This window comes from Aulonocara sp. 'chitande type north' Nkhata Bay, linkage group LG19, assembly GCF_057382095.1.
Source record: "Aulonocara sp. 'chitande type north' Nkhata Bay isolate Kocher_YH1m ecotype deep benthic linkage group LG19, A_spYH_male_GT1.1, whole genome shotgun sequence".
Taxonomy (NCBI): Eukaryota; Metazoa; Chordata; class Actinopteri; order Cichliformes; family Cichlidae; genus Aulonocara; species Aulonocara sp. 'chitande type north' Nkhata Bay.
The window spans coordinates 29,483,858-29,508,632 of record NC_141362.1 but is presented as its reverse complement, the minus strand read 5'-3'; the positions used below and the strand labels follow the sequence as shown (position 1 = coordinate 29,508,632).

At 42.4% G+C, this 24,775-nt stretch overlaps 2 protein-coding genes across 5 annotated transcripts in view; both read left to right on the top strand.

The window, feature by feature from the left end:
- Positions 1–17,269, top strand: part of zfyve28 (zinc finger, FYVE domain containing 28) — a 28,318-nt gene extending 11,049 nt beyond the window's left edge. For 2 of the 4 annotated variants that reach the window (XM_086274946.1, XM_086274949.1), the window contains 13 exons: positions 6,893–7,033; positions 9,010–9,147; positions 9,325–9,527; positions 9,662–9,751; positions 9,851–9,940; positions 10,023–10,124; positions 10,214–11,701; positions 11,900–11,995; positions 12,700–12,863; positions 12,953–13,069; positions 14,941–15,045; positions 15,180–15,283; positions 15,382–17,269. In XM_086274946.1, coding sequence (XP_086131072.1) covers positions 6,893–7,033; positions 9,010–9,147; positions 9,325–9,527; positions 9,662–9,751; positions 9,851–9,940; positions 10,023–10,124; positions 10,214–11,701; positions 11,900–11,995; positions 12,700–12,863; positions 12,953–13,069; positions 14,941–15,045; positions 15,180–15,283; positions 15,382–15,513 — 2,970 coding nt within the window. In that variant the 3' untranslated portion in view covers positions 15,514–17,269. The remainder of the gene's footprint in view (positions 1–6,892; positions 7,034–9,009; positions 9,148–9,324; positions 9,528–9,661; positions 9,752–9,850; positions 9,941–10,022; positions 10,125–10,213; positions 11,702–11,899; positions 11,996–12,699; positions 12,864–12,952; positions 13,070–14,940; positions 15,046–15,179; positions 15,284–15,381) is intronic. The other 2 variants (XM_086274947.1, XM_086274948.1) reach the window with 2 other exon arrangements.
- A 2,123-nt stretch (positions 17,270–19,392) lies between these two features.
- The window catches only part of LOC147307305 (fibroblast growth factor receptor-like 1), a 34,355-nt gene continuing 28,972 nt past the window's right edge, over positions 19,393–24,775 (top strand). Inside the window, exons 1-2 of the mRNA XM_086273884.1 lie at positions 19,393–19,679; positions 20,236–20,331. Coding sequence (XP_086130010.1) covers positions 20,247–20,331 — 85 coding nt within the window. The 5' untranslated portion in view covers positions 19,393–19,679; positions 20,236–20,246. The remainder of the gene's footprint in view (positions 19,680–20,235; positions 20,332–24,775) is intronic.

Sequence of the window (24,775 nt, the reverse complement as noted above, 5' to 3'; positions counted from 1 at the left end):
CTGTATGGTTCTGTAGACCAAACAGCTCACGCATTCCTGCCTTTACCTAAATCAGCATGCCGTGAACACTGCTTGCCTTTGACTTATCCCCCATGATGCAATGCTGCAGGAATGTTTCCTCTTGTGTGAGGAATGCAGCAGGAGGAGGCTATAGCATGGTGTCTGTCTCAAACACTTCTTTTCTTCCTTCTTCAGCGTTGGCCTATATCCTTCAGAAAGTCTCCAACTGAATGCCGGCAGACTGTGAGAAGTGTTGTGTCCGGACTAGAAAAAGGTCTTTCACTGTCCCCCACTCCTGTTTCCTGTTTGGTCATTGACATTTGTATCATAGGCTCGCTCATTGTTGTTCAGTTGTCCAGTCGAACTGACCTGTCTTGCCACTGCTGATGTCACAGCTTTTCTCTCTGTTCAGAGGTCGAATTTAGACAAAGAGGATAAATACCTCATCTTGCGATCATTTGGCTGTATTCCTGTATGAATAATATTTCGTTTGTGTTCATTTACCATTAGCCTACACATTCAGAGACACTTAGTTATATATATATATATATATATATATATATATATATATATATATATATATATATATATATATATATATATATATATATATATATATATATATATATATATATATATATATATATAAAACACCCAGCACGCCCTGCGGGCGGTTTATCCTTCAAGCTCGGGTCCTCTACCAGAGGCCTGGGAGCTTGAGGGTCCTGCGCAGTATCTTAGCTGTTCCCAGGACTGCGCTCTTCTGGACAGAGATCTCCGATGTTGTTCCCGGGATCTGCTGGAGCCACTCGCCTAGCTTGGGAGTCACCGCACCTAGTGCTCCGATTACCACGGGGACCACCGTTACCTTCACCCTCCACATCCTCTCGAGCTCTTCTCTGAGCCCTTGGTATTTCTCCAGCTTCTCGTGTTCCTTCTTCCTGATATTGCTGTCATTCGGAACCGGTACATCGATCACTACGGCCGTCTTCTTCTGTTTGTCTACCACCACTATGTCCGGTTGGTTAGCCACCACCATTTTGTCCGTCTGTATCTGGAAGTCCCACAGGATCTTAGCTCGGTCATTCTCCACCACCCTTGGGGGCATCTCCCATTTTGACCTCGGGACTTCCAGATTATACTCGGCACAGATGTTCCTGTACACTATGCCGGCCACTTGGTTATGGCGTTCCATGTATGCCTTGCCTGCTAGCATCTTGCACCCTGCTGTTATGTGCTGGATTGTCTCTGGGGCATCTTTACACAGCCTGCACCTGGGGTCTTGCCTGGTGTGATAGACCCCAGCCTCTATGGATCTTGTGCTCAGAGCTTGTTCTTGTGCTGCCATGATTAGTGCCTCTGTGCTGTCTTTCAGTCCAGCTTTGTCCAGCCACTGGTAGGATTTCTGGATATCAGCCACCTCCTCTATCTGCCGGTGGTACATACCGTGCAGGGGCCTGTCCTTCCATGATGGTTCCTCGTCTCCCTCCTCTTTCTTGGGTTTCTGCTGCCTGAGGTATTCACTGAGCACTCGGTCAGTTGGGGCCATCTTCCCAATGTATTCTTGGATGTTCCTTGTCTCATCCTGGACTGTGGTGCTGACACTCACCAGTCCCCGGCCCCCTTCCTTCCGCTTAGCGTACAGCCTCAGGGTGCTGGACTTGGGGTGAAACCCTCCATGCATGGTAAGGAGCTTTCTTGTCTTTATGTCAGTGGCTTCTATCTCCTCCTTTGGCCAGCCTATTACCCCAGCAGGGTACCTGATCACGGGCAGGGCGTATGTGTTGATGGCCCGGATCTTGTTCTTACCATTCAGCTGACTCCTCAGCAGGTACTTGGTGGTTGCAGCTTTTCTAGCGGCCTCTTCATGGTTCCCATTCGCCTGCGGGATCCCCAGGTACTTGTAACTGTCCTCTATGTCTGCAATGTTGCCTTCTGATATATATATATATATATATATATATATATATATATATATATATTTTTTTTTTCCCATTACAGTGATGCCAAATACACTCATGAAATGACAGAAGCATTTATTTATTAGCTAAACATCAGTATCAGATGATATTCCCTTTAACCCTTTATCACCCAAGTTTCATGCAGACCTGATGGACTTATCTCATCTTTCAGGAACCATATGAATTTTCTCTCCCTCCCAAACAGTTTTGTCACTTAAAAAAATGGTTGAACAAATGGTCATTTAAAGATTTAAAGAGTGCTTGTAAAAAATGCTCACTCAACTTTGGACCACTAAAAAAATCTTGATAATCTTAGAATTATGACTTTTACTAACATTTAATGGCCTTTTCCCCCAGAAGTCTGCCTTTAGTCTCAGTGATCTGACTTTTCCTGTATAAATCTACCATTTTTCTCACAATTTGGGTGTTTTTATCCTCATAAACAGATTGAAGTCACTGAAAACATTTTCATTCATGAAAATATTTTTAGTATTACCCTGGATTTATCATGTATTCATTTATAGTCTATGTAAGTAGGGTGTAAAGCAACCTTGTTAAGGCCTTCTCTGCTCCCTGCTTCCATCTTATTCAGTAAACATAACACGGCATATGAAACATTGCATAAAAATTCACACACATGAACAAAATGTGCTGGGATATTATTGATTTTACTCGTAGCAAGTTGAAAAGCTGTGTTTGGATACAAAGTGGGTGTCGTATTGGCAATGACAAACATCTGCCCTACTGAAAGAGCCCTAAGCTCGAATTGAAATGCTGATCTGCTTCACTTTAGTGCCGCTGTTCTCCAGTCATCTTAACATGGGTCTTTACCTGGGAAAGACACATTATCTTCCTTGTGATTGCATTGTCATCTAATAAAAGTTTGACCTTGACAAAAAAAATGTACAAAATGTTCTTTTATTGTGCGCTACGTGTTAATTAGGATTGCCAGGACGTGTTTGGTTACTGCTAATAACCTTTCTAGAGCAGCATGTTCACAGTAGTTTTTCCACCTCGCAGTAATAATGCGACCCAGCTGTAGGAGATATCTCTGTTTTCTTCTTGCTGTTTGTTTCATTATTAATGAGCAAGAGAGTGAGGGAACAGCACCATGTATCATATTCAGAGAGAGAGAGAAGCACGCCTCCATGGGGAGAGCATCGTGCAACAGGAAACACTGCAAACTTAAGGGAAAAGATCCTGTGAGAGGTTCCGATAAATACCAGTATTCTCTGGTTTTTCACGTCATAAAAAAACACTTCCCGTCAGTGCACAGCAGGCAAATGTTTACTGGTGCAGCTCTCTCTGCTTCCAGTCTGCACAGTCATGCTGGCCTTTTGAGCTCCTGTGCCATCACTGAGGCTGCGTGGTTTGTGATGATGCACATCGGTATGTGGTCGCCGTTTTCAGAACCATTAACCTTTTGGTTAACAGAAGCCCTTCGCAGGATGTGTGTGTATGCGTTTGTGCACACTTGAAATGGAAATTTGGTATCTAGATTGTCCAGTTAAGTTTGAATTGCAATTATAGATGAACCGTTGTTGTGTTTCCATTTTTTTAACGTATCTTTTTCTGCCTGGTGTGTTGTGGCTGTGTGTGTGTGCTTCGCACTAAGCCTTGAAGTGATTTGCTGTGTTGTGCGTTTTCGCCACAGTGAAGAGCACATGGCAGGAGATATCCACCAGCGCTAGGCTCTCTAATTACACCTGCTCTTCCAGGGAGCTTTTATACCACAGTACTGTGGAAAAGTCTTGCGCCACTCCTCATTTCCTTGTATTTTGCTTCCAAGGAGCCAAAATTTCTTGTAATTTCTTAAAGTTGCCTTAAGCAGTTTAGTTTTCCACGCTTTCTGAGGGTATTTCAAAACGTTTTTATTTTCACAGTTTTAACACAGTTTGATGGGCGTGAAATAGTTTTTGCACCAACAATGTAATTCCCAAAGATATATTATCTGAAAACATGACATATCATGGCACAAAGAAGTGACAGGGCTGAAAACTATGAAAGGTTGTTGAACAGTATCTGAAAGTCAAGTCTTTAAGCAAAGACTGGATACATGGCCCAATAACCGGAGTGAAAATCAGTGGTTACATGTCTTATGGAGTGATGAACCCAAAATGTTAATTTCTGGGTCAAATGTATGGAGGAGATCAGGAGATGGGTACAACAGTGAGTGTCTGTAGCCATCTCTAACACGGTGGAGGCTCTGTCATGGTTTGGGTCTGTCTTTCAGCCAGTCATGTTGGGGATCTTGTCAGAATTAAAATTATGAGTGCAGAAAAGTTATTGTCAGATTGGATCCACCATACAGTACGATCTGGAAAGCAACAGATTCATTATTCAATATGACAATGACCCCAAATGGAGTAAAATTGTTCCTGGATAAGAAAAAAAATACACACACAGGAGCCCCAAGTTCAGCATTATTGAAGCAGTGTTGGATCATCTTGATAGAGGACAGAAAATGTGGCCAAACTTGAAAGAACAACTCTGAATGCCCTTCATATGTTTGCGCCTCTAAACACTGCTCAGATTTCTTATTTTCCTAACAAAACTTAAAGAAATAAGGTGTGGCTCAAGACTTTTGCACAGCATTGCTTATAAACCTTTGTTAGCTCCTTTTGTTTAGATTTTAGCAGGGTTAGTCATTTATTTCCTCATACTGTATGTGTTTGTGAAATGTGCGTATGTACGAATATGAATTTCTATTGTATTTCTCACAAATCAATCCCAGCAAATGGGAAAGCAACCTGCGTTACGCTGGCCTTTACAGCGCCCTACTTACCTGATTTTATTTTTGTCCCTAAAGATCAGCAGTATGTTGGTTTGTTATACGTCCTCTGTGTCCTGTTAGTGCTTAATTGCTTTGGCGTGACTTCTCCCTCTGTTGTGCTCTTTTTATTTTGCTCCTTTCGTGTGAGATTAGCTCCTGTATGAGAAATGAAAAGTTGCCTTGAAGCGTTAAATTGACAGCTGGGTACAAAGTACGTTTACATAAGCACTCCACCTGTTAACAAAAGGTTAAGTGGTAAAACAACATTAATAACAACAGAGATTTAATACATTATACCACTGACTTGTACAGCCTACGCAGAAAGTGGTAAGATAGAGAACAAAATGTATTTATACCTAGAAATCCACTGTGCAGTCTACAAGTGGTAATGAATGAATACAACATACAGTTCTCTTACTTGATTATTAGTTCCTCAGTAAAGAGTTGAAGAGCAAATTAGAAAATATTTTTTATTACTTTTACTTGGTTTCCTTTCTATTTGCAGGGTGGTTCTTTATTGTAACTATGCTTCTTGGCAATAAATCTTATTCCACTTAATTCCCTTAAATGTTGCCATGTTTAAGGAGAAATAATAATCAGTAATAATCAACCAAACACAAGGCTCAATGCATACAGTTAACAAGAGAGAGAGCATACAATGATGAATAATGATCTACACCCTGTAATGAAAGTAATATAATTAGGAAATCCATTTTGAATCGTGACATCATCTTTCAGCTAGAAATCTGTTTTGTTTTTTTGCTCAGCTGTTAGAAATTCCCCCTTCAAACCCTGAGTGTGAGTGACTCACCGACCCAACAAATCCATCCAAAAATCTTGTTTAGCTTCAGCTGTATAACCGTAGCGTTTTGTTAAGTGAGCAGAGCGTCAATTTTTCTGTTTTTTAGTAACAAATGTCTGATAAACGCAACACAATGGCCGCTATTGGATGACTTCTTGTGTTTTATTTTTAGGGCATTTTAAACAGCACCAATTTTGTTATGAAAGGTTAGGTAACACAGGTGTTATTAATCATATTTAAACCCGAGCAGAACCTTCGCCACTGTCGTTAGTAACACCTGTGTTTCCCTGCTGCTTAATGTGAGAGGGTTGCTGCGAAAAAGGCCTGTGGTAAGATGCATGAGTGTCTGTCTAAATCCAATCCAGGCTAACACTAAGACATAACCATAAAGTGTGCACTGAATGCTAAAGTCAGTTTGAGTATATGTATCTTCATAAGAATGATCACAAAAGCCATCGGTAGCGATCATGCTGTTAGCCCTGTGACTGGCAACCTGTCCAGAGTTGACCCTGAAGAAGATAAGCTGTTAAGAAAATGCATGGGTAGATGATATCAGCGACTGTTGTGAAAGTAAAAACACAACAGTTACGTGACATATTTTATATATCGACATCTGGGTCAGGAGTCAAACATCTTACCAAAGTGTCTGAAGACTTCCAAGTCCTTGCTTTACCTTGTCTGTATTGTTTCTAGTAAAGGTTTTGTTGTTTGCTTTCATGTATAGTGATTTCTTCTGTAAACACTGTGCTTTTTATGACATGTAAGATTAGGTCAGATGACTTTGTGCCTTGTGCCCCGTCCAGAACCAGGCGGGGTGCTCAACCTTTTTGAACTGCTTGCTTTGCCGCTAAGTTAATAATGTTTACTAAATGAAAGACATTCACTAAAATATTAAATGAACACTTCATGGTTTTTTAATTGTCTGACAGATTAACATTCAGAAACTACTGCTCTGGGGGATCAAATGCTTTCTGTCTTTAATAATTCCATTCAGTGCTTATGTTTTAATACCCAGAATACTCAAATATGCCTAAAGATGGCCAATTATATTATATTATTTGCAGAAAATGCTAATATACTAGTATAATACTAATATGCTAATTTTGTAGCTAAGGCTACCTTTATCAAAAAGTGAGAAGAGGCTTTATGTGATGGATGAGGCACAATAGTTAAACCCAGAAGTGAATAGAAATAATACCCCTAATCTCTATAGATGAACGATGGTAAGAAATAACAGTCAGTGATAAAAGGATAGATACACATCATAAAGTAATTGAAACTTATAAGCTTATGCCATTTACATTGCCTTGCTTTGATTGTCAAATACTGAAATTACTGCTTTGTGTTTCTGTGCAGAGGACAGACCCTCAGCTCTTGGCCCAGTTCTATTACGCCGATGAAGAGCTGAACCAGGTGGCCACAGAGCTGGATAGTCTTGACGGCAGGAAGGACCCTCAGAGATGTACCCTGCTGGTCAACCAGTTCAGATCCTGTCAGGTTGGCAGATAACAAGCAAAACTTTCACTGTCTTTTATTACAAGCAATGCATGTAGATACGCGAATCTGTAATTTAGGTAAATTAACCCCGATTTTGGGTTTGGTTTTGATTTCCTTTGCTTGTTTTAATGTAATTTACATGATTTCCTGACTCTAACCTGATTTGGCCTCTCAACTAAAAATAAAGACAGCCACTATTATCCCTTTCCGGACACAGGCGCGGTGATATGACTGTTGCCTTAGTAAACACTGCATGAAACAGTCTTGCTGATAAGTGAGATAAGTAGACTTTGCTTGGAAGCCATCAGTTGACACAGTTAACTTTGCTCTGATAACACAGAGCCCTGTGTCACGTGGGCTCTCTGTAAATGATTACCGGAGTGGCTTCTTTAGAAAGAGGCATTTTATAACGTGAGATGATTTCCTTTTGGGATTAGAGTTGGTTTATTGGTCTCATTTTAATCTTCTGAATATAAATCAGGTTGAATCTGAGCCACAGAACAAGAATCTTAAGGTGTGAATTCATGGTGGGTTATTTATGTGCTCGTGCAGCGCATTGTTGCAGGTTTTCATGAGGTCAAGGCTGAGAGGAGATTAGCGGGTGATGCTGGGCATGAGTGATGGCTGCTATGCTGCGTCATGCTGAAAGACCTAGAGGTGGTAGGGGAGGTTTTCATGTGACCTGTTGTGCCTTAGCCTCCTCCCCACTGGCAGAGCGCACAGGGAGAACCACCTAATAAGGTCATCACTTGATCCCCGACTGTTCTCTTTCCTCTCCATCCTTCCCTCTGCCGTGCTGCCACCTTTTTTTTCTTCTCCATTATATTCTCAATTAGGCTGATTTTTAATTAGTCTCTGATTTTTTTCAATGAAAATATTTAACAGCCATTCCTAAGCACTTATACATTTAGAGAGGAGGCTTTTTAGAGTGGCTTCTCTCAAAGGCATTAAGGTTTTTTTGAGAATGACTGAAGCAGCATGATACCCCATAGCCCAGAGGCCCTAAGAATAGAAAGCAAGTACATTCAAGCCAAAATGTTGTGCTTGAACCTGCCACTGCAGCTATCAGCTCTTATTCATGGACCTCTGCGGGGGTTGCTGGCATGCTGCTCACATTATGTTGGCACTGCTGTTCTTACAGTGTGGCCTGCTGGAACAGGCGTGCGTGTGCCTTTCAAAATGGACAAAGATTGAGATGGATGGAGAAACATAAGAGACAGGCAGAGAAGAGGCCAGATGAGGACAATAAGGAGAGTGAGATGGGCTTAAAAAAAAAAAAGGAGGAAGGAAGCTAGTCTTGTGTCATATTCAGGGTGTCGCTGCAGTCGCAACTCCTGAATACGTGGAAACAAACATAAGTGAAGGTTATCACCAGTGTCCCCTGCTGGGAGGCGCTCACAGACGTTGAGGTGGCACTTGGACCGGCCCCAGACACATGTGCAGAACACAGCCATAAAGGAATCAGTGGTTAAGCTCTCCCTCTCAAAGCTTTTTAATCTCTCTCCTCGGGGCGAGCAGAGAAAGACGCAGTGCTGTGCCCGACAAGATTACAGTGCACAGTGCAGCTGCGGTTGAGTGAAAGGCTCATTGTAAGTCATTGTTATGGCTGTTGTACATGCCAGCGGCACATAAGCTCTTGATTAGCTCTTGTTGTATGTGACAGTGCATTTTCACTGCTGGAATTATGGGCTTTAGTTCAATGTTTTTATTGAAGGAAAATGTAGCTGTGAGGGCCATAATGGTCTCATGTGTTTGTCAAGTTGTTCCCATTCACGTCCTAATCAATGGTCCTCAGACACTGCGCTATAATGGCCTTCTTGAAAGGGTGACCGATGTTTAAGCACGGATTATTGACCAAGATTAGTTAAACAAAACAAAACAAAAAAACGCTTTTCAAGAACAGACTTTCACTCGCTCGTGTTTTTCTCTGCCACTAGTTCAATTTAGTTTTCTGTCACTCCCGTGTTCATCTGCAGGACAACGTGTTGAACATCATCAGTCAGATCATGGATGAATGTATCCCCTTCGACCGGGCCAACAGAGATTTTTGTGTCAAGTTCCCCGAGGAGATTCGTCATGACAACTTGGCAGGGCAACTGTGGTTTGGAGCCGAGGTAGTGTATTCACAACTTCATCAATCTGGGAAAAAATGACCTTTCTCTGGCTCAAAACAAAATGATATTAAATTTTTTTTTTTTTCACACACTGAGTTTTTTGAATGCCAAGTGTGCCATCGTAAACAATTTAATTCTCTGTGCATAATTATATTATCTCTGCTTGTTCCTGTCCAGTGTTTGGCTGCAGGCTCCATTATCATGAACAGGGAGATAGAGAGCATAGCTATGAGACCCCTAGCTAAGGATCTTACTCGGAGCTTGGAGGAGGTACGCAACATCACCAGAGACCAGGCCCTGCGAGACCTCAACTTGTACACAGACCGCATGAAGGACGCATTGCGACATTTTGACAGCCTTTTTGCTGAGTTTGAGCTCAGGTAAAAATAGAGACAAGACTTTATTATCAGTGGTATGCACTGGGTTAATCTAGATTTATCGTCCACTTAATGATATTTCTGCAAGTGTGCCAAAAAGTCATTACGTTCCACTTTCTGTTTTCTTCCACTGGCAGCTACGTGTCAGCCATGGTGCCTGTGAAGTCTCCCAAAGAATACTATGTACAGCAGGAGGTGATTGTGCTCTTCTGTGAGACTGTGGAGAGGTGAATTTATAGACAGACATTTTTCTGCTAAATAATCCTCTTCTGTGAAATACCACACAGAGATGATGCGGTTAATTTGACTACTTTTTTTTATTTCAGGGCCCTAAAGTTGGGCTATCTCACACAGGACATGATTGATGACTATGAACCTGCACTGATGTTTACAATTCCCAGACTGGCCATTGTGTGGTAAGTGTTGCCTGTCCTTTCACTGCCCTCTTTGTTTTCCATTCCTTTGCACCCTCTTACAGAATTTTAAACATGTTTTTAGTGGGCTGGTTGTGTATCCAGAGGGACCTCTCAACCTAGACCGAAAATCAGAGGATATGTCTGAGCTCTTCAGGCCTTTTCGCACTTTACTGAAGAAAATAAGGTAAAAGCCATGAATATCTAACATGGCAACAAATGTATTTTTTCACAGTTTATCACTATGCTCCAGCTATCCTGTGCTGCTTTTTTCAGAGACCTGCTCCAGACCCTGACTAAGGAGGAGTTGATGACGCTAGAGAGAAACTTGTGCATTTCTCAAGAAGGGGAGTTGTCCACAAGCCAGGCGCTGGCCACAAACGGCGTACCAGCTCCAGTCCAAGAGAATCACTCGTCCTGCAGTCCTGCTAATGAAATCTCCAAAAGGGGGAGTGAGGGAGAAGAGGAGCCACCGGCTGCGCTTGTCTGTCCCAGTCAGGAGGAAGAGTTGGCAGGAGTGGAAAAAGGCTGGGAGGAGGTGGAAACTGTGAGGGGAGAGGAGGAACAGGAGCAGGGTTTACTCTGTGAGGAGGCAGAGGAGGCTGAGCTGGCATGCTCCATGCAGTACGATGAGGAGGAACTGGAGCAGCTCAACATGATGGTGTACCGCGTGGGAGACGAGATGTCGACTCTGCTGTCGCCTCCCAGCCAGGGTCAATCTCCAGCCCACGATCCCAACAGAGGACAGCCTGCAGGCTCCAGTGGGGTTTCCAGCACAGAGGTCTCTCCACGCAGAATCTTGGGGAGCCGAGGAAGGACGGGCATTTGTACAGAGGAGGAAGACAGGGTCTTCTTCATGGAGGACCTGGATGCAGCAGGAGAACACATCACCAGAGAGCCTCGCTGTTATGTCACCTCTCCTCCCAAAGAGTCTGCTCGTCCTGTGCAGCGCAAGCTCGCACCAAGGCCAGACTCGGTTAGGAACGGCTGGTTTTCTGAGACAACATCTGAGCAGCCTTGTCCACAGCCACGCAACCTGAACACACACTGCCCAACTGCAAAGTGTCCCCCTTGTACTAATGTCCCTGGTTCAGAACCTCTGCCTTACACCAATGGGTGGGACATGGGTTTAGAGGGGACAGCGTCTGAAACAGCTGAAGTCATCGCCCATCGTATGGGAGGCATGAAGCTGTCTGCTACAGTCATCTTCAACCCTCACTCACCCAGCTTGACAGAACTGGCTGTGGACAAGCTGCTGCTACCTCGGCCTACTCCCTCTGAGATTGAGCCCTGTGGCCCCCTGGTGGCCACTCACTGCCTGCTCAACTCTTGCGTCTGCTGTGGCAGCTGCGAGGATGGCCACGAGGATGCCATCACCACAGAGACTACTGGACTCGGTTTAGGGCTCGCTCTGGGATTGGACAAACATTGTACGACGCCTGCCTCCAGCGCTGTCATTCAGTCCTCTGCTTGTCGGCTCCCTCCTCGTCCTCACGAACACAACAATAAGGACGACGTGGCCCATTTGAGCCCTCCTTCCTCCCGCTCTGCAGAGCCACTCGAAGAGGCTCCTGGGCTGGGACACCAGGCTCAGGATTGTAGCTCTAGTGTCAGAAATGGAGCCTCCCCATGTAATCACCAGCTGAGGACTGAAAAAAGACATACTAGTGGCGGCCGACAGAGGGACAAGGAGATGGATAACGAAAATCCAGAAAATAAGGATATGAAGAGGTACACCAAAGAGGACAACAGGAGAAGCTCCAGGTGTGTTTCAGTTTCATTTTACAATATTTTATGTGGCGAACATGGACTCCTCCATGCTCCATTAACACATATCCAGTTTGTTTTGTTTTCCTTAATTCATCACAATTTTCCACTTTCTTTTCTCTTAATATTCATATCCGTTTGTTTTGTTTAAGTCTTTATATATATGCATGAATCTCTGTATTTGGTTATTTTTAGTTTTCAGAACTCTCCACTCAGCTCTGTGTCAGGTAGTGACTGTGAGAGTGTGTCGGTCACCACATGTAGTCTGTCGAGCAGTGCATATACACCCAGGTAACAAATCATTCATCCAAATGTGTGTCTGTCTCATGTTTGTGCTTACTTCCTGCTCACATTCACAGTAACTAAAGAAACCTTTAATGGCTAATTTTAAAAAAATGATGCATTTGTTAATTTGGGCAGAGTAAATGGTGTTATTGTGCATTTATTTCCACTTTGTATTAAAGTGGAGCTTCAAAGATTTTATTCCTGGACTCCACCAGAGTAGCTTTGCAAAGTTAAGATGGTCCTCATTTATTTTATTTTGGACCATTAGTTAATTTACTGTCTAAATCAAGCTTTTTTAGCTCCTCTCACTTTAAGGCAACTCCACTTTTGTTCTGATTGGCTGCCTCTTGCAAACAGAAGGTTTGAACTGAGGCTTTGTAGGGGTGCTGTTGTCACAGCCAGAGCTGTGTACCAGAAGTGACTATATTATGAGTATCCACTCTCATCTACATTGTGCAGTTTTCAAGAATAGAAAAAGAAAACAGAAGCAGAGCATTAAGAGCAAACTGAACCGTTTGGCTCTCAGGATGTCTCGTACATAGTGAATTTGTATGCATATATAAGAGGAAAATCAGGAAAAGGATAATTGGTCCACTTTAAATATGGAAATCTGCTTTTATTGATGTAAACTGACTGTGAAAATGATGTATGGACGTTTGGGGACAGATGTTAATTGATGATCCTTCACTGTGTCTCACCGCTCCCTTCAGTCCTGTCAGCAGTCTGACTCCCAGCTCAGGGACATCAGAAGACCCAGACCAGCAGGAGATCCAGCTGGCCGTACAAGTCGCCAAAGCAGCAGCCAGAAACAAGATCAGATCTCGTTTCCACAGCAGCAGCGACCTCATCCACCGTCTCTTTGTCTGTATATCAGGTATAAAAGCTCTCATTCTTGATTCGCTCTCTACTCACCTCTTTTTCTCGCTTGGCCTGATCTCCATTCTGTGTTTTTGTGTGATGCAGGTGTTGCTGATCAGCTGCAGACCAACTATGCGAGTGACCTTCGCAGCATCCTCAAGACTCTTTTTGAAGTCATGGCAACCAAGTGTGAGGAAGGAGACAATGATAAGCAGAAGAAAGGTCAGAAAGGTGTTTTTTGATTATGAGATATTTTTAGTGTTACAATATTTTGCTTTCTCTCTTTAACAGACTAAAGACTGAAGTCAAAACAGCCTTTTGAATTAAGCAGAAGTAGTAACTAGTATTTAGTCATATTGCTCAAAAGATTAAACTTTCTTATAAAGATTTAACCAGTGGCCACAATATGATTTTCTTTTAATCAAAACAATGGATTATGGATCGTGTGACAGTGTAAAAATGAATGCTTGCATTAATTATGTGCAGAGAGTGATCATTGTTCACTCGAATAGCATCGTTTTCTGAAGGCAGCTGCTTTCAGTGAAAAGCTCTTTAAAAACACACCATACCTACCACCTTACTTAATGAGCCTGATGTTTCCCTAATGAGGCTCCATGTGAAAAAAATTAACTCTAAATTAACAGTGATAGGTGCGCACCCCCAAGTGAGCAAAAAAAGCTGCTTAACATAAAACAGAACACATTTCTGATCGTGAAAAACTGCTTGTTTAAAAATAAATAAATAATAATAGGTTAATCCCATTATAATGGGATTTAATCCCCCATTTGAAAAACAAAAATTCACAAATGTAGTCACTGGAGAGCATGTTCAAATACTGCTATTCTCTTTATCCTCATTGCCACATTTGCAACACCTGATATTTGCATCAAAAGTCTCAGTTAGATGCAACATAAATAAATAATAGCAAATGTTACTAGCATTTTAGCTCTTTATGGCATGGTTGGAAACTGACGAAAAATGGTGGTAGCTGGGTCTTTGTAAGGAATATCAAATTCAAATTCAAATTTTATTTGTCACGTACACAGTCATACACAGTACGATATGTAGTGAAATGCTTGGACAACTGCTCGTGACCTAAAGAGAACAAAAAAAGGAAAAGGCTATGAATAAGATAGGAAATAAATATGAAAAATTAAAAAGGGTAAATTTAACTAGGAAGGAATAAAATATAAATTAAGGTTAAAAATGAAATAACTGTACAACACAAATTAGAATGAAGGGTAAATTTAACTGGGAAGAATAAGATAAAGATAAATATATAAATTAAAGTTGAAAATAAAATAACTGTACAACAAAATACACAATATAGAACTATATAAGAATGTATGAAGAAATCTAAATATAAATAAATATATACACAATAACAGCAGCTGTACAAGTATTAACCGGAAATGAAGAATATAGTGACCAGTGTTGTGCAAAACCAAAGTCCAGAAAGTCCAGTGTGTGTGTAAGAACCATATGTGTGGGTCAGTACTGTGTGGTGGTGTGATTGAGAGACCGTATCGCCTGCGGGAAGAAGCTCCTCCTCAGTCTCTCTCTCTGGCTGTAGAGTTAAATTTTCCTCGAGTTCTGTTTTCTTTAAATAAAGCTGTTAGGCCTGCACTGTCGCCCCAAAATTTTCTAGATGGCACCTGACAGGGGTGCAAGTGCACATCAGGCATGTCTTTTTACACTGCCAGCTCCCTAGTACACGCAGTGTTTTAGTGGGGCTTTTTCTGGTTGTGTCATATTGGAAAAATATGCTAAGAAAAATACACAACCACATCAAAACAGAACCAGGTGCTTGGCCCAAAACAAGCTGATGACAAATGTAATAAAACGACAGCTTGCACAGTAATGGACACAGCAGTGCAATCTTAAATTGCATGCTGTTAGTCACATTATCTAGTCACTTCATCCTCCCATTACTGTTTCATATTAACAGTTAATTAAGTTCATATGTGAAAACAGCTTAGAAAACACTATAGGGTCTTTGCTAACAGCAGTTTTGCACTGTTGTTTATAACTGAGCTGTTAAACTAAATAACAATCAGTCACACAACACACATTTCTTCTTTTATGGTGTTCAGCGGGGCCTGTTATGCGCAGCGCAGTCCTGGAGGACTGTGCTCTGTGTCAGGAGACCATTTCCTCATCGGAATTGGCAGCCAAGGCCCGTGAGGGCCAGTTCGAAGGTCAGCAAATCCACAAACAGACCCACACAGATTTTTTTTGAAATGTCAGCCAGTTCCTTTCTCCTTCTCTCAGCAAACGTTAAGCTGGTGACAGCTCTGCTTTGTGTTTACTGTTTCTTTTTGGCTCTGTGCAGACCCTCCTGACTGGGTCCCTGATGAAGCCTGCAACTCCTGCATTGCCTGCAAGGCTCCGTTCACTGTTATCCGCAGGAAACATCACTGTAGAAGCTGCGGAAAGGTACGATCTGTTCGGTTTAACGTGAACTCGATCAAACTGATAATTCATGCGTTATCATGTGGATGGTAAGTGATACACTGCATGATGTGTCGTTTCAGATCTTCTGCTCTCGCTGCTCTTCCCATTCTGCTCCGCTGCCTCGATACGGTCAGGTGAAGCCTGTCAGGGTCTGCACACACTGCTACATGTTCCATGTCACGCCCTTCTACAGTGACAAGGCGGGCATCTGACCTCAGAAAACCATGCGAATGCACAGTCTGCCACAACAAGGACATATGCAACAGACAGAAAGCTGTGTACAAAGCAAAAGCAGCACTGCTCGGGTAACCCCTAATGGTCGTAATTGTACCAGCTAAGCATGGCCATTCAAAGATGACACGTCAGAAATTCCAGACAAAAAGCCACTGAATTCCGATTTAATATTTCTAAGAGATTCTGGTGTGTCAGCAGGTTTCTCTGCACCCACATGATGCACAAATGCCTGTACATGTTTTTTAAAAACAGGAAAGAGGAAAAGCTGGCAATAACAGATATTAAACTGGCATTGTGCAGCGGTCCTCTGTAGCAAAATCGAAACAGGCCTCCTTTTTCCCCCTCTTCTTTCTTATTTTTCCTTTTCGTTTTTTAGCTTCCGGTGTAAATGAAAGGACTTTGTGAAATATTTCCGATGCTTTAGCGAGCTTCCTATATTTGTGCCCGAACTGTCACGAGTCTTGGATTAATCAAAAGAATGTAAGTTGTGATCAACATGTAAATAACGGTAATTCTGGTAATAAAAACACTAAAATGTCTTCAGTAAACATTTGCTCTGCACTGGAACTGAAAAGCAACCTTCACCAGTCCACCAGTCCCAGTCAAGCAAAAGTGAACGATGGACGACTTTTATATTGAGATTCCTTCATGCTTTTAATGGCAGTGAATGTCTAATTCTGTATCACTTTGTAAGATGGAGTCTGAATTTCAACAAGACTGTCCATTCACCTCTCCACGGTTATGGGCTGTGCCCATTGCTTTTACTGCTGCACCACGGCACACTGAGTTTTCTCCGGGGACTCTCCTGCACGCTGAGATGAATAAAAGGGATTTCTTAGTCATCACTGTTAGGTCTGGAAGGCCCCCTAGTGGAGAGTTGACCTCTCATTACTCAGTGCCCTGATTAGCACCACAATGTGTATAATTTGCTTTGAACCAGAGGCCTTTTCAGGTGCTGGCCTACAGGAATACAGGCCCGTTGATACTCGCTGGGTTTCTCTTTCTCATGATGCTATAGTGCAATATTGTGACTACTAATTGCAGTGGGCCTCCACATTTAAGAGACATCCCTCTGCTGTTTGAAATGCATCTACAGGCCCTTTCAGAAGAGCAATGTTTTGCTGATATGTGTTTACACTGAATTATATTCATCCGTTCCTCTGGTGGTACTGACGGTCAGGACCAGATTACTTTTGTTCCCAGATTGATGTCATTTACTCTCGACTTCCTCTCTGCTCTTAAATCTGCTTCCACAGCAATGACAGCATACACAGTATCTTCCATAGCTACAGTATATTGGTTTGTACATTTGATTGCTCTCAAGTGGCCAAAATGGACCACTGAGCACCTGTTACGAAATATCACATCCTATCCATTCTGCTCTGGCTTAAAGCAGTTCCTCAGGCTTTACATATTAAGAATCACTAAATACTGCTGTATCAATCTTATTTTCATCAAAGAAACATATGAACTTACTTTGGAAAGGTGTGGTTTTTCTTTTATAAAGAACAAAAATAATGTATGAAGCTATAATTATCTTTATGTTTAAAAAAAAACATGGAATCATGCAGTAATTAAAGGTTGGGATATCATATTATTTCAGAGCTTGGTCTTATTTTCTAAAACTTCAGTCCATTTCCATGATGAGAGCTGTGTAAAATATTGAATAAATACTGTTATATAGTTTTAAATGCAATGTATATTGAAATAAATGATTTTTTTTCCTGTTTAAAAGTAGTCTTCTCTTTATTCACGGAACGGATAGAGACTGAAAAACTGCAGGGCGTATGTTATGTTCACCGTCCCATGACTGGAACAGTTGCGAGCTGAAATGTGTCTGTCTTGATATTATGTAAAGATGATCATTTAAAGCCTGGAATAATTTTAGCTTCTATTTGCCATTTATATTCCTGGCACTGGAGTGGGCAGTGTGGGCCTACTGATGATCCTCCTTAACTGAATTTCTTTATGGAGTTTGAGTACCACATTGTCAGAGTTTCATCCAGCCCAATTATAGGATTTCTAAAAGCAGATATTGGACACAGCTAAAGTTTCCTAACTATAGCAGGTGATCAAGTAGCTGATTGTTCCTGGGAAGGAATACATGGAGAGGAATGAAAGCTACCAGGTAGGTTTGGATTACGACACCAGGCCTATGGTTTGTTGTTGCTGAGATTTGATCAACCATTGGCGGGTCATCTAGCAGAGAGGGATGTAATGTTGGACATCCCCACCCCATTCATCCAAACAGGGGTGATGACGCATCCAATGAGAACCAAACCTTAAGAGATCCCTCTTTAAAGGTACCTTTAGAGGGCCAAATAACTCAGCAACATGACTGTCAATACTGAATGAGAGCCAAAACATCAGTAAAACACCTAAGTTCCAAGTACTTACTGAGTGAAGCAGTGATTGTAGTTGAAATTCTTCAGCATGGCAGAAGCTGATCTGTAGCCAGTAGGTGGCAGCACATGTTCATGGCTTCGCACCATTGTATCTGGATACTGAATGGGTGTTACTCACAACACAGGGTGCTACAGTATGGAGCTATAAGTTTGACTTTTGAAGCTTGTAATTTAATCTGGGCATTTGCGGCAGTATTTCCAGGTATCCGTTACATTAATGATGACACTTACTTCAAAGCTGTAGCTCCTAAGTAAAAAAATCAGGGTGTAATTATACTCAAACAATATAATTTATATATTGATTCATTTAGGTATTAAAAGTATCTTTTTATAATATAACTTAAGTTGGATTATGTAAAACAGCTAAAACCAATGTCTTCATGTAATACATCTCTGAGTTAGTGCACATGAGTATGGAGAGCCTCAAGTGCCAAAATGAGTTAAATAAATATATCATTAAATAATTTAAGTTGTTATTAATTAATTAAAATGGGAAAGAAGTAATAGTTAAATAATGAACTTATAATGAATATTCTGTGATCAACTGGCTGTTTGTGGCTGCTTTTGATTTGAAGTATACACTGCAAACATTCTAAATGTCACAAATCTCTCAGATGTGAAAACTCGCTATTGTTATCGCTCACTTTTTCTCCACCGTCACTCCCACAACTGTTCCCTCTTCCTACGCAACCAAATACATTTTGATTAGTTGATGCGTTTTTCTGCAAATAGGCTCTGGGGGTTTCCTCAAAAAAAAATCCTGCTTTGAATTTTGACAACAGAATTCAGAGTAAAATATTTATTCTGGACTTACTTGGCCTATCAACACAATTTGAAAGCTAAAAAGTCACAGTTTTGACACAAGTTGAAACAGAGACTCTGTGAGAGTGCATCTTGCTACTATATAATCTTAACTTGGCCATGTGATTTAAACTCTAGAGGGTTAAACGTGTCATTAATTAATCACAATCAGAAACAAGTAAAACATTATATTTTATTAAGTGTTTTAAATGAAATCACTTATACTTAAAATAATTATGGATGCATTTATTTATTGCCTAGTTTGATTAATTAATGACATATTAACGTTATTATTTAATGATGTATTTATTGGATTCATTTTGGCACTTGGGGACCTCCATACAGGGATGCACATTAGTCTGAAAATCAAAATGTTCCCCTCCACTGTTTTCATTGTGTTTATTTCTTATCATATATTATATTAGAACAATAGAATGGCTTATATAAGGCCCATTATTTGCATGGCATCCTTCTTAACAGTTTGCAGCTGTTATCTCTTTCCCGTGCGCTGAGCTGACAGCGGTGGGATAACAGCTCTGTAATGAAGAGGTTGGTTTGAGAGATAAAGAGTTAAACGTGGCCGGGCTCTGCAGGCTGTGATTGGCCCGCAGCTGCAGCGCGAGTCTCGGCTGTGTGCGCGCTCCTGGAAAAGTCACTCTGTGGATGAAGCGGACTACACGGACCGGACTGGACTTCCCCGAGTTTTCTTTTCCCTAACACTTTGGAAACTTTGTTATTGTGATTTATGGAAGTGTCCGGTTTTATTGCAGCCGTGAATCCGTTATTTTATCCCGGAGAGAGGCATGTGCTGGTCTGTTAGAGGTCGGTGGAAAGTCGACCGCTGTCACTTTTGATTCATGGACTCGACACGGACTTTAGCTAAAAGCATTTCAGTCAAGAGGCTGATACGAGGCTGACTTAATTCACTGAATATTAAGGTATGTTAAAGTCCTATTTATACTTTTATTTGCATTCTCACCCGACCTTCATTTGAGCAGCTGGAGGGATATTTTACTGTAAGCACATCAAGAAACTAGCCAAAAGCAACAGTTTCCATGAACGCTTTGCTTTCCCAGACCTTGATTTTGTATCTGAATATGTCGTTTAGATACATAACTGTGCTATTAAGATATTCAGCACTTTTTAAACCCTCAATATTGACCCTAATGTAGAGTCCCAAACCTAGGTGTCTACCTGTAGTTGGAAGGAGTGGAAAAACTGCACACATCCTGTGTTATTTAACGTTAACTTTATATGTTAATATTGCCATTAAATAAATTCTGCTTGGTTTTCATTTTAAAATCCTTAAACTTCCTTATAAACCACAAAAAGATCCCAGGTGTCTTAGTTTGGGAACTTCCAGTTTGTTAGTGATATAGTGCATATTAGGTTTGGTCAGGACTTTTATAAGCAAGCTATAGTATTTAAACTATTTTGTATACAAATGTCTTGATATCCTCCAGCAGTGTAACTGTTTGTGCATGTGTCTTTCAGGTTTAGGGAAGATGAATTTGTCTTTGGACAGCATGGACATCCTGAAGATTGTGTTACTCATCTTTGAGGCTGTTTTGCTGACTGACTGCGTAAGAGGTGAGCTGCTTCATTTTTTTAAATTATTTATTTTTTGGGTTTTTCTTTTCATTTATACAGCAGTCGTAGCTCATTATTAACCAAGCTGACTGGCTGGTTTCCTGTGAGCCTGAAGAAAGCCTCAGTTGGGTTTTGAATGCTGTCGCGCAGAGAAGAGATGGAAAACTTAAAACTCACAAAAATCTCTAAACACAGCCCAAAATCAACACAGGACAGCAGAATGAGAGAGGGCAAACCAGCCCGTCCCCTACCCCTAGTTTGTGTGTTTCAGTCATGGCAGCGTGTGTGTGTGTGTGTGTGTGTGTGTGTGTGTGTGTGTGTGTGTGTGTGTGTGTGTGTGTGTGCATTCGCTACAGCAAAACCAAACAAACATCATCCATCAGCTTCCCAGGGTGAAAGAACACAAGTTGGTGTAAGAGTCCAGCTCTCAAGTAGCTGGCCAAAGGGCCTGACTCACAACACCCTGTGTCTGTGTGTGTGTTCATGTGCGTGCATATTTTCTTGACCGTAACCCCGACTGGAGAGTGGGAAACCTCAGTCTCACCACAGTTCACTGTGCTGTTGTTTGTGCCAGTATCAATACTCTGCTTTATAAAGACAACTTACAGTGAGCTTGTCAACAGCTCGTGAACAGCTCTCGAGACAATTTCTGTGATTTCATCCACCATCACCGACTACTGAACCATGTCTGATGCAATCCAGTGGCATGAGTCAAAGCCAGAGGCAGAATTTGTAACTTCGCTTCAGTTTTTAATGAGAGAAATCTGAAAACCAGAACATTTCCCCCGAAGATTATTCTCTGGCAAAACAAGCAGGCTCTATAGCGCCTTCTTTATTCTCCCCGCTCAGCGTGTGAGTGGATTCAAGAGGCGTCTGATAGGTACAATACCTGCATGTGGCTATCATGGCTCAAGGTAGAAGGGGGCAGGAGGCGGGGGTGGGAGGCTTGGCGGCAGTTTAGAGGGGGAGATTACATCTGTGGGTCTGCAGACAATGCCTCATTCACAGCGTGGCAGCCGTGCCTTCACGGCACAACTAAACCAAAAGTAAACAAGATGTGAAGGCTAAATCAGATTAGACAGGCAATTTTCTGTGTTTACAGATTAACATATGTCAGCGAGGGAGCAAAGAAAAACGGGGAAGCCAGTTTGGACGGTGGGGAGCCGAGGTCCGATGGGTCCTGAGCTGATTTAATGTCAGGCAATGGGAAGCATTTGCAGCCTGCTTTTCATAATTTCTCTGAAAGTGGTTGCAGATGCAGGGACACATGTACAATTGCAGATATGCGGCTGGCAAGGAGTCTGAGCGAGATGATTTTTGTACGTTCCCTGACAGTCTGTGAAGTGTAAATATCCCACAGTTCCACCAACAGAAGCAGGGATACAGTGGGTTCTGTGTTACAGTCCAAATGCAACAGCTTGACTCTGACATGCTGTGAAATATAGCCTGTAGGTGGGGGTAGTTGATTCAAAGCTTCTGCTTTTGTAGCGAAGCGAAGGCCAGCAGAGCTGTTAAGCTGTCCCTGTAAAACTTAACAGTGTATGATGACATCGTTGACAAATGTAAATGAAATCATAAAGGACGGGCCCCCTTTTCGCTTGTGTGTGAAACAGTAAAAACACGTAGGGAGTGTTACTTTACTGCTGTTATCTAAACACTTCAGGCAGTGCACCTGAGAGGACAGTAAGTTTGGGTGAATGACTTTGAGCCTGTTGCTGTCAGTCACCAGGTGACATCTGACCCAGGACCCCCTGCCCTAGTACCACAGAGAGCCCCAAATACACACTCAGTCATATACACACAGACCTCCCTCTTTCTGTGCTGCAACGTCACAGCTGGACCCCCTTGTAGCCACTGCACTTCCTCCATCTTAGCACCTTCTGCCGCCCCCCCCCAAATGTGCTGCTCTGCCTCCCCAAGCAGCTGGAGGAGGTGCTCGGTGATGTGTCCCAGCAGAGCTCTAACGTGGTGACAGGTCCGGGGACTGTTCGGCTCTGCTAAACGAGGAATGCAGCAGCCTGGACATATGGATCTGCAGAAATGCACCCTGGGAGAAAAAAACAGAGGCACCAGGTGTCCCTGTTATGCACCGGGGCTAGCTAACAATGTGCACAATGAATGGTACTATTTTGGTGCATTTTAATTAGAACCAGGCATCAAATACAGTGGTCCTTTTAAGCTGCTGCACTAGCCCTTTCCTTTTTTCTTATGTGATTTAACCCCACACGTATTTCCTTCACTTCTAAAGCTATCTGGCAAAGTTTAGAGCATGCAAACTCCTCTGCGACCCTGTTGGAAAATATACATTTTATAGCAGAGTTACATCATGGTTTCATACCAAGAATGCACTATGAGATAAACTGCATGCCAAGGGCTTTTAAAATCACAAGGCTGTTTTGGCTCTCAGACCATTTTCCATTTCCTTAAACCGTAATGACGCTAGTTTCTGAGCAACAAAATGCCCCAAAGTCCTCTTTATATATATATATATATATATATATTTTTTTTTTCCTGCATAGTAAGAAGGTGTAACAGTGGCTTGTGGGCCAAGCTGGTGAGACGAGGTGGGGGAATGAGAAAGGGTAGAGCTGAAAAGCTGTTTAACATGTTTGTTTGTTTTTTTAATCCTCCTTATGCAACTCGCACTTTAATGCCTCATTTAGTGCTGGAAATAAAATCAGCTTCATGTTACCTTTTTGTCTTTCATCCCACACCAAACAGCAGAAGTCAAAGGAAGACGCACTTCATCTTTAAGCCGCGACTGGTCCGGCGCATCGTTTCTGTTTCCCACACCACGCGTCCACCAGTGAATGCCACCCTTTTAAACACATGTCCCCTTCTTTTTCTCTGCATTTCCTCTCATTTATTACCAGTCTAAAGTCGAAGGAAGTCAGTTAAGTTAATGTGCTGTCGTTAAAAACAAGGCTCGAGCTGACCTTTACTCCCACCCAGCCTTTCTCAGCTCTTCACAGCCCCATATTTACAGAGGCTGGGTCCATTTGCAGAGAACAATGGATGGATTATTGTGTGCAGTGGTCCCCCAAGGTTGGACAGGGCAGCGGTAATTAATTTTAAACCCTCGTCATCCCTTTTGACTGGACTTATTTGCCGTGTATTTAAGCTCATAGCAGACGGGGGACTCGCTTTTCCTGAGGTGGTGCCACGTAGGCCTGCGTGAGAAGAAGTTACGAGAGCGAATGGGCGCTGCTTTCGTGCCTCTGAATATATGCGTGCGTTTTATTAAGCAGCCTGAAATTACCCTGAGAAAAGTCATGATAATGAGACATCCAAGGAGCGCGGGGCAATTTGGAAAACCTCAGAGGTAGACCAACAACTATTCCCACTCCACCTCCTTCCCCTCTAAACCAGGTGGAAATAATATACCTCCTGCCTACAAATCCCTCTGTTTCTATCGCGGAAATAATGTTAGCAGCGCTATAACAATCCTTGTTCCCAATCTATCAGCGCACAATGCTGACCCTGTCAGTTCAGGAGGAAACATTTGGTGGGAGGAATGTGTCCGACTTCACCTCTCCAAGGGGAACGAAAGGAAAGAGCCGTAGCCGTGATAAGTAGTCATAATGGAGGTCACTCTGTGTTTACTTTAGCGGGGTCGTATAATCCTGGTGAGCAGCACTCCCACTCATTGACTGACTCTAATGGACACTTCAATTAAGATTCATGTGGAATTTCAACAAAGTATTGTCTGCCACTTTCAGCTGTATGCTAATGTTCAGATTTTTTCCCCCTTTCTTTTTACTTTTTAAGAAAGTCCCCATGTCTGTGTGTGTGTGTGTGTACAATGCTCATTAGTTTGTTTGGGCAGTTGGCTCTGGGAGTGTTTTCAGACCACACACACTCTTCCTGCCTGCTGAATGGATTTGAGTTCAGCTAAATAGAATTCCTTTTGCTCCTGTTAACCTTCGCGAAACCCACGGAGCTGCTCGCACAGAGGCGTCGGGACGGCCACCATTCAGATGATAATCGACTTTGTGCCTTTCGCTGGTCTGACTTGCACTATTTAGCAGACGTATGAATAACAGATTTGTGTTAATTGGCAGTTGCTTGGTGTTAAATAAGATGACACCGGACACTGTTTAGACTCCACTCTCAGAGCTGCTGCGTTACACCCTTGGCCAAAGAAAGCGAGTGGACGGAGTGACTGGAAGCAAGCCTTGTGGGTGGGTAGGTGGGAGGGGGGCAAGGGTCCCTGCCTTCCTGGAACCTTACAAGTGACCTTACAATAACATTTCAGCCCCACAGCGGGAAGTGTTTGTCTTGCGCAACCCCTCCTTCTAAGCCTCCTTCATTTCTGCAGTCTCGCTCTGTTTTCTCTTTTCTTTCGAGGAGCCAAGTCATGGAGAGCCTCCCCGAACCCCCCGCTCCCCCACCCAGCCACCTTCCTCCCTGTTTTGTGCTCCACAGCTGCTCGCTCAGTCACTTT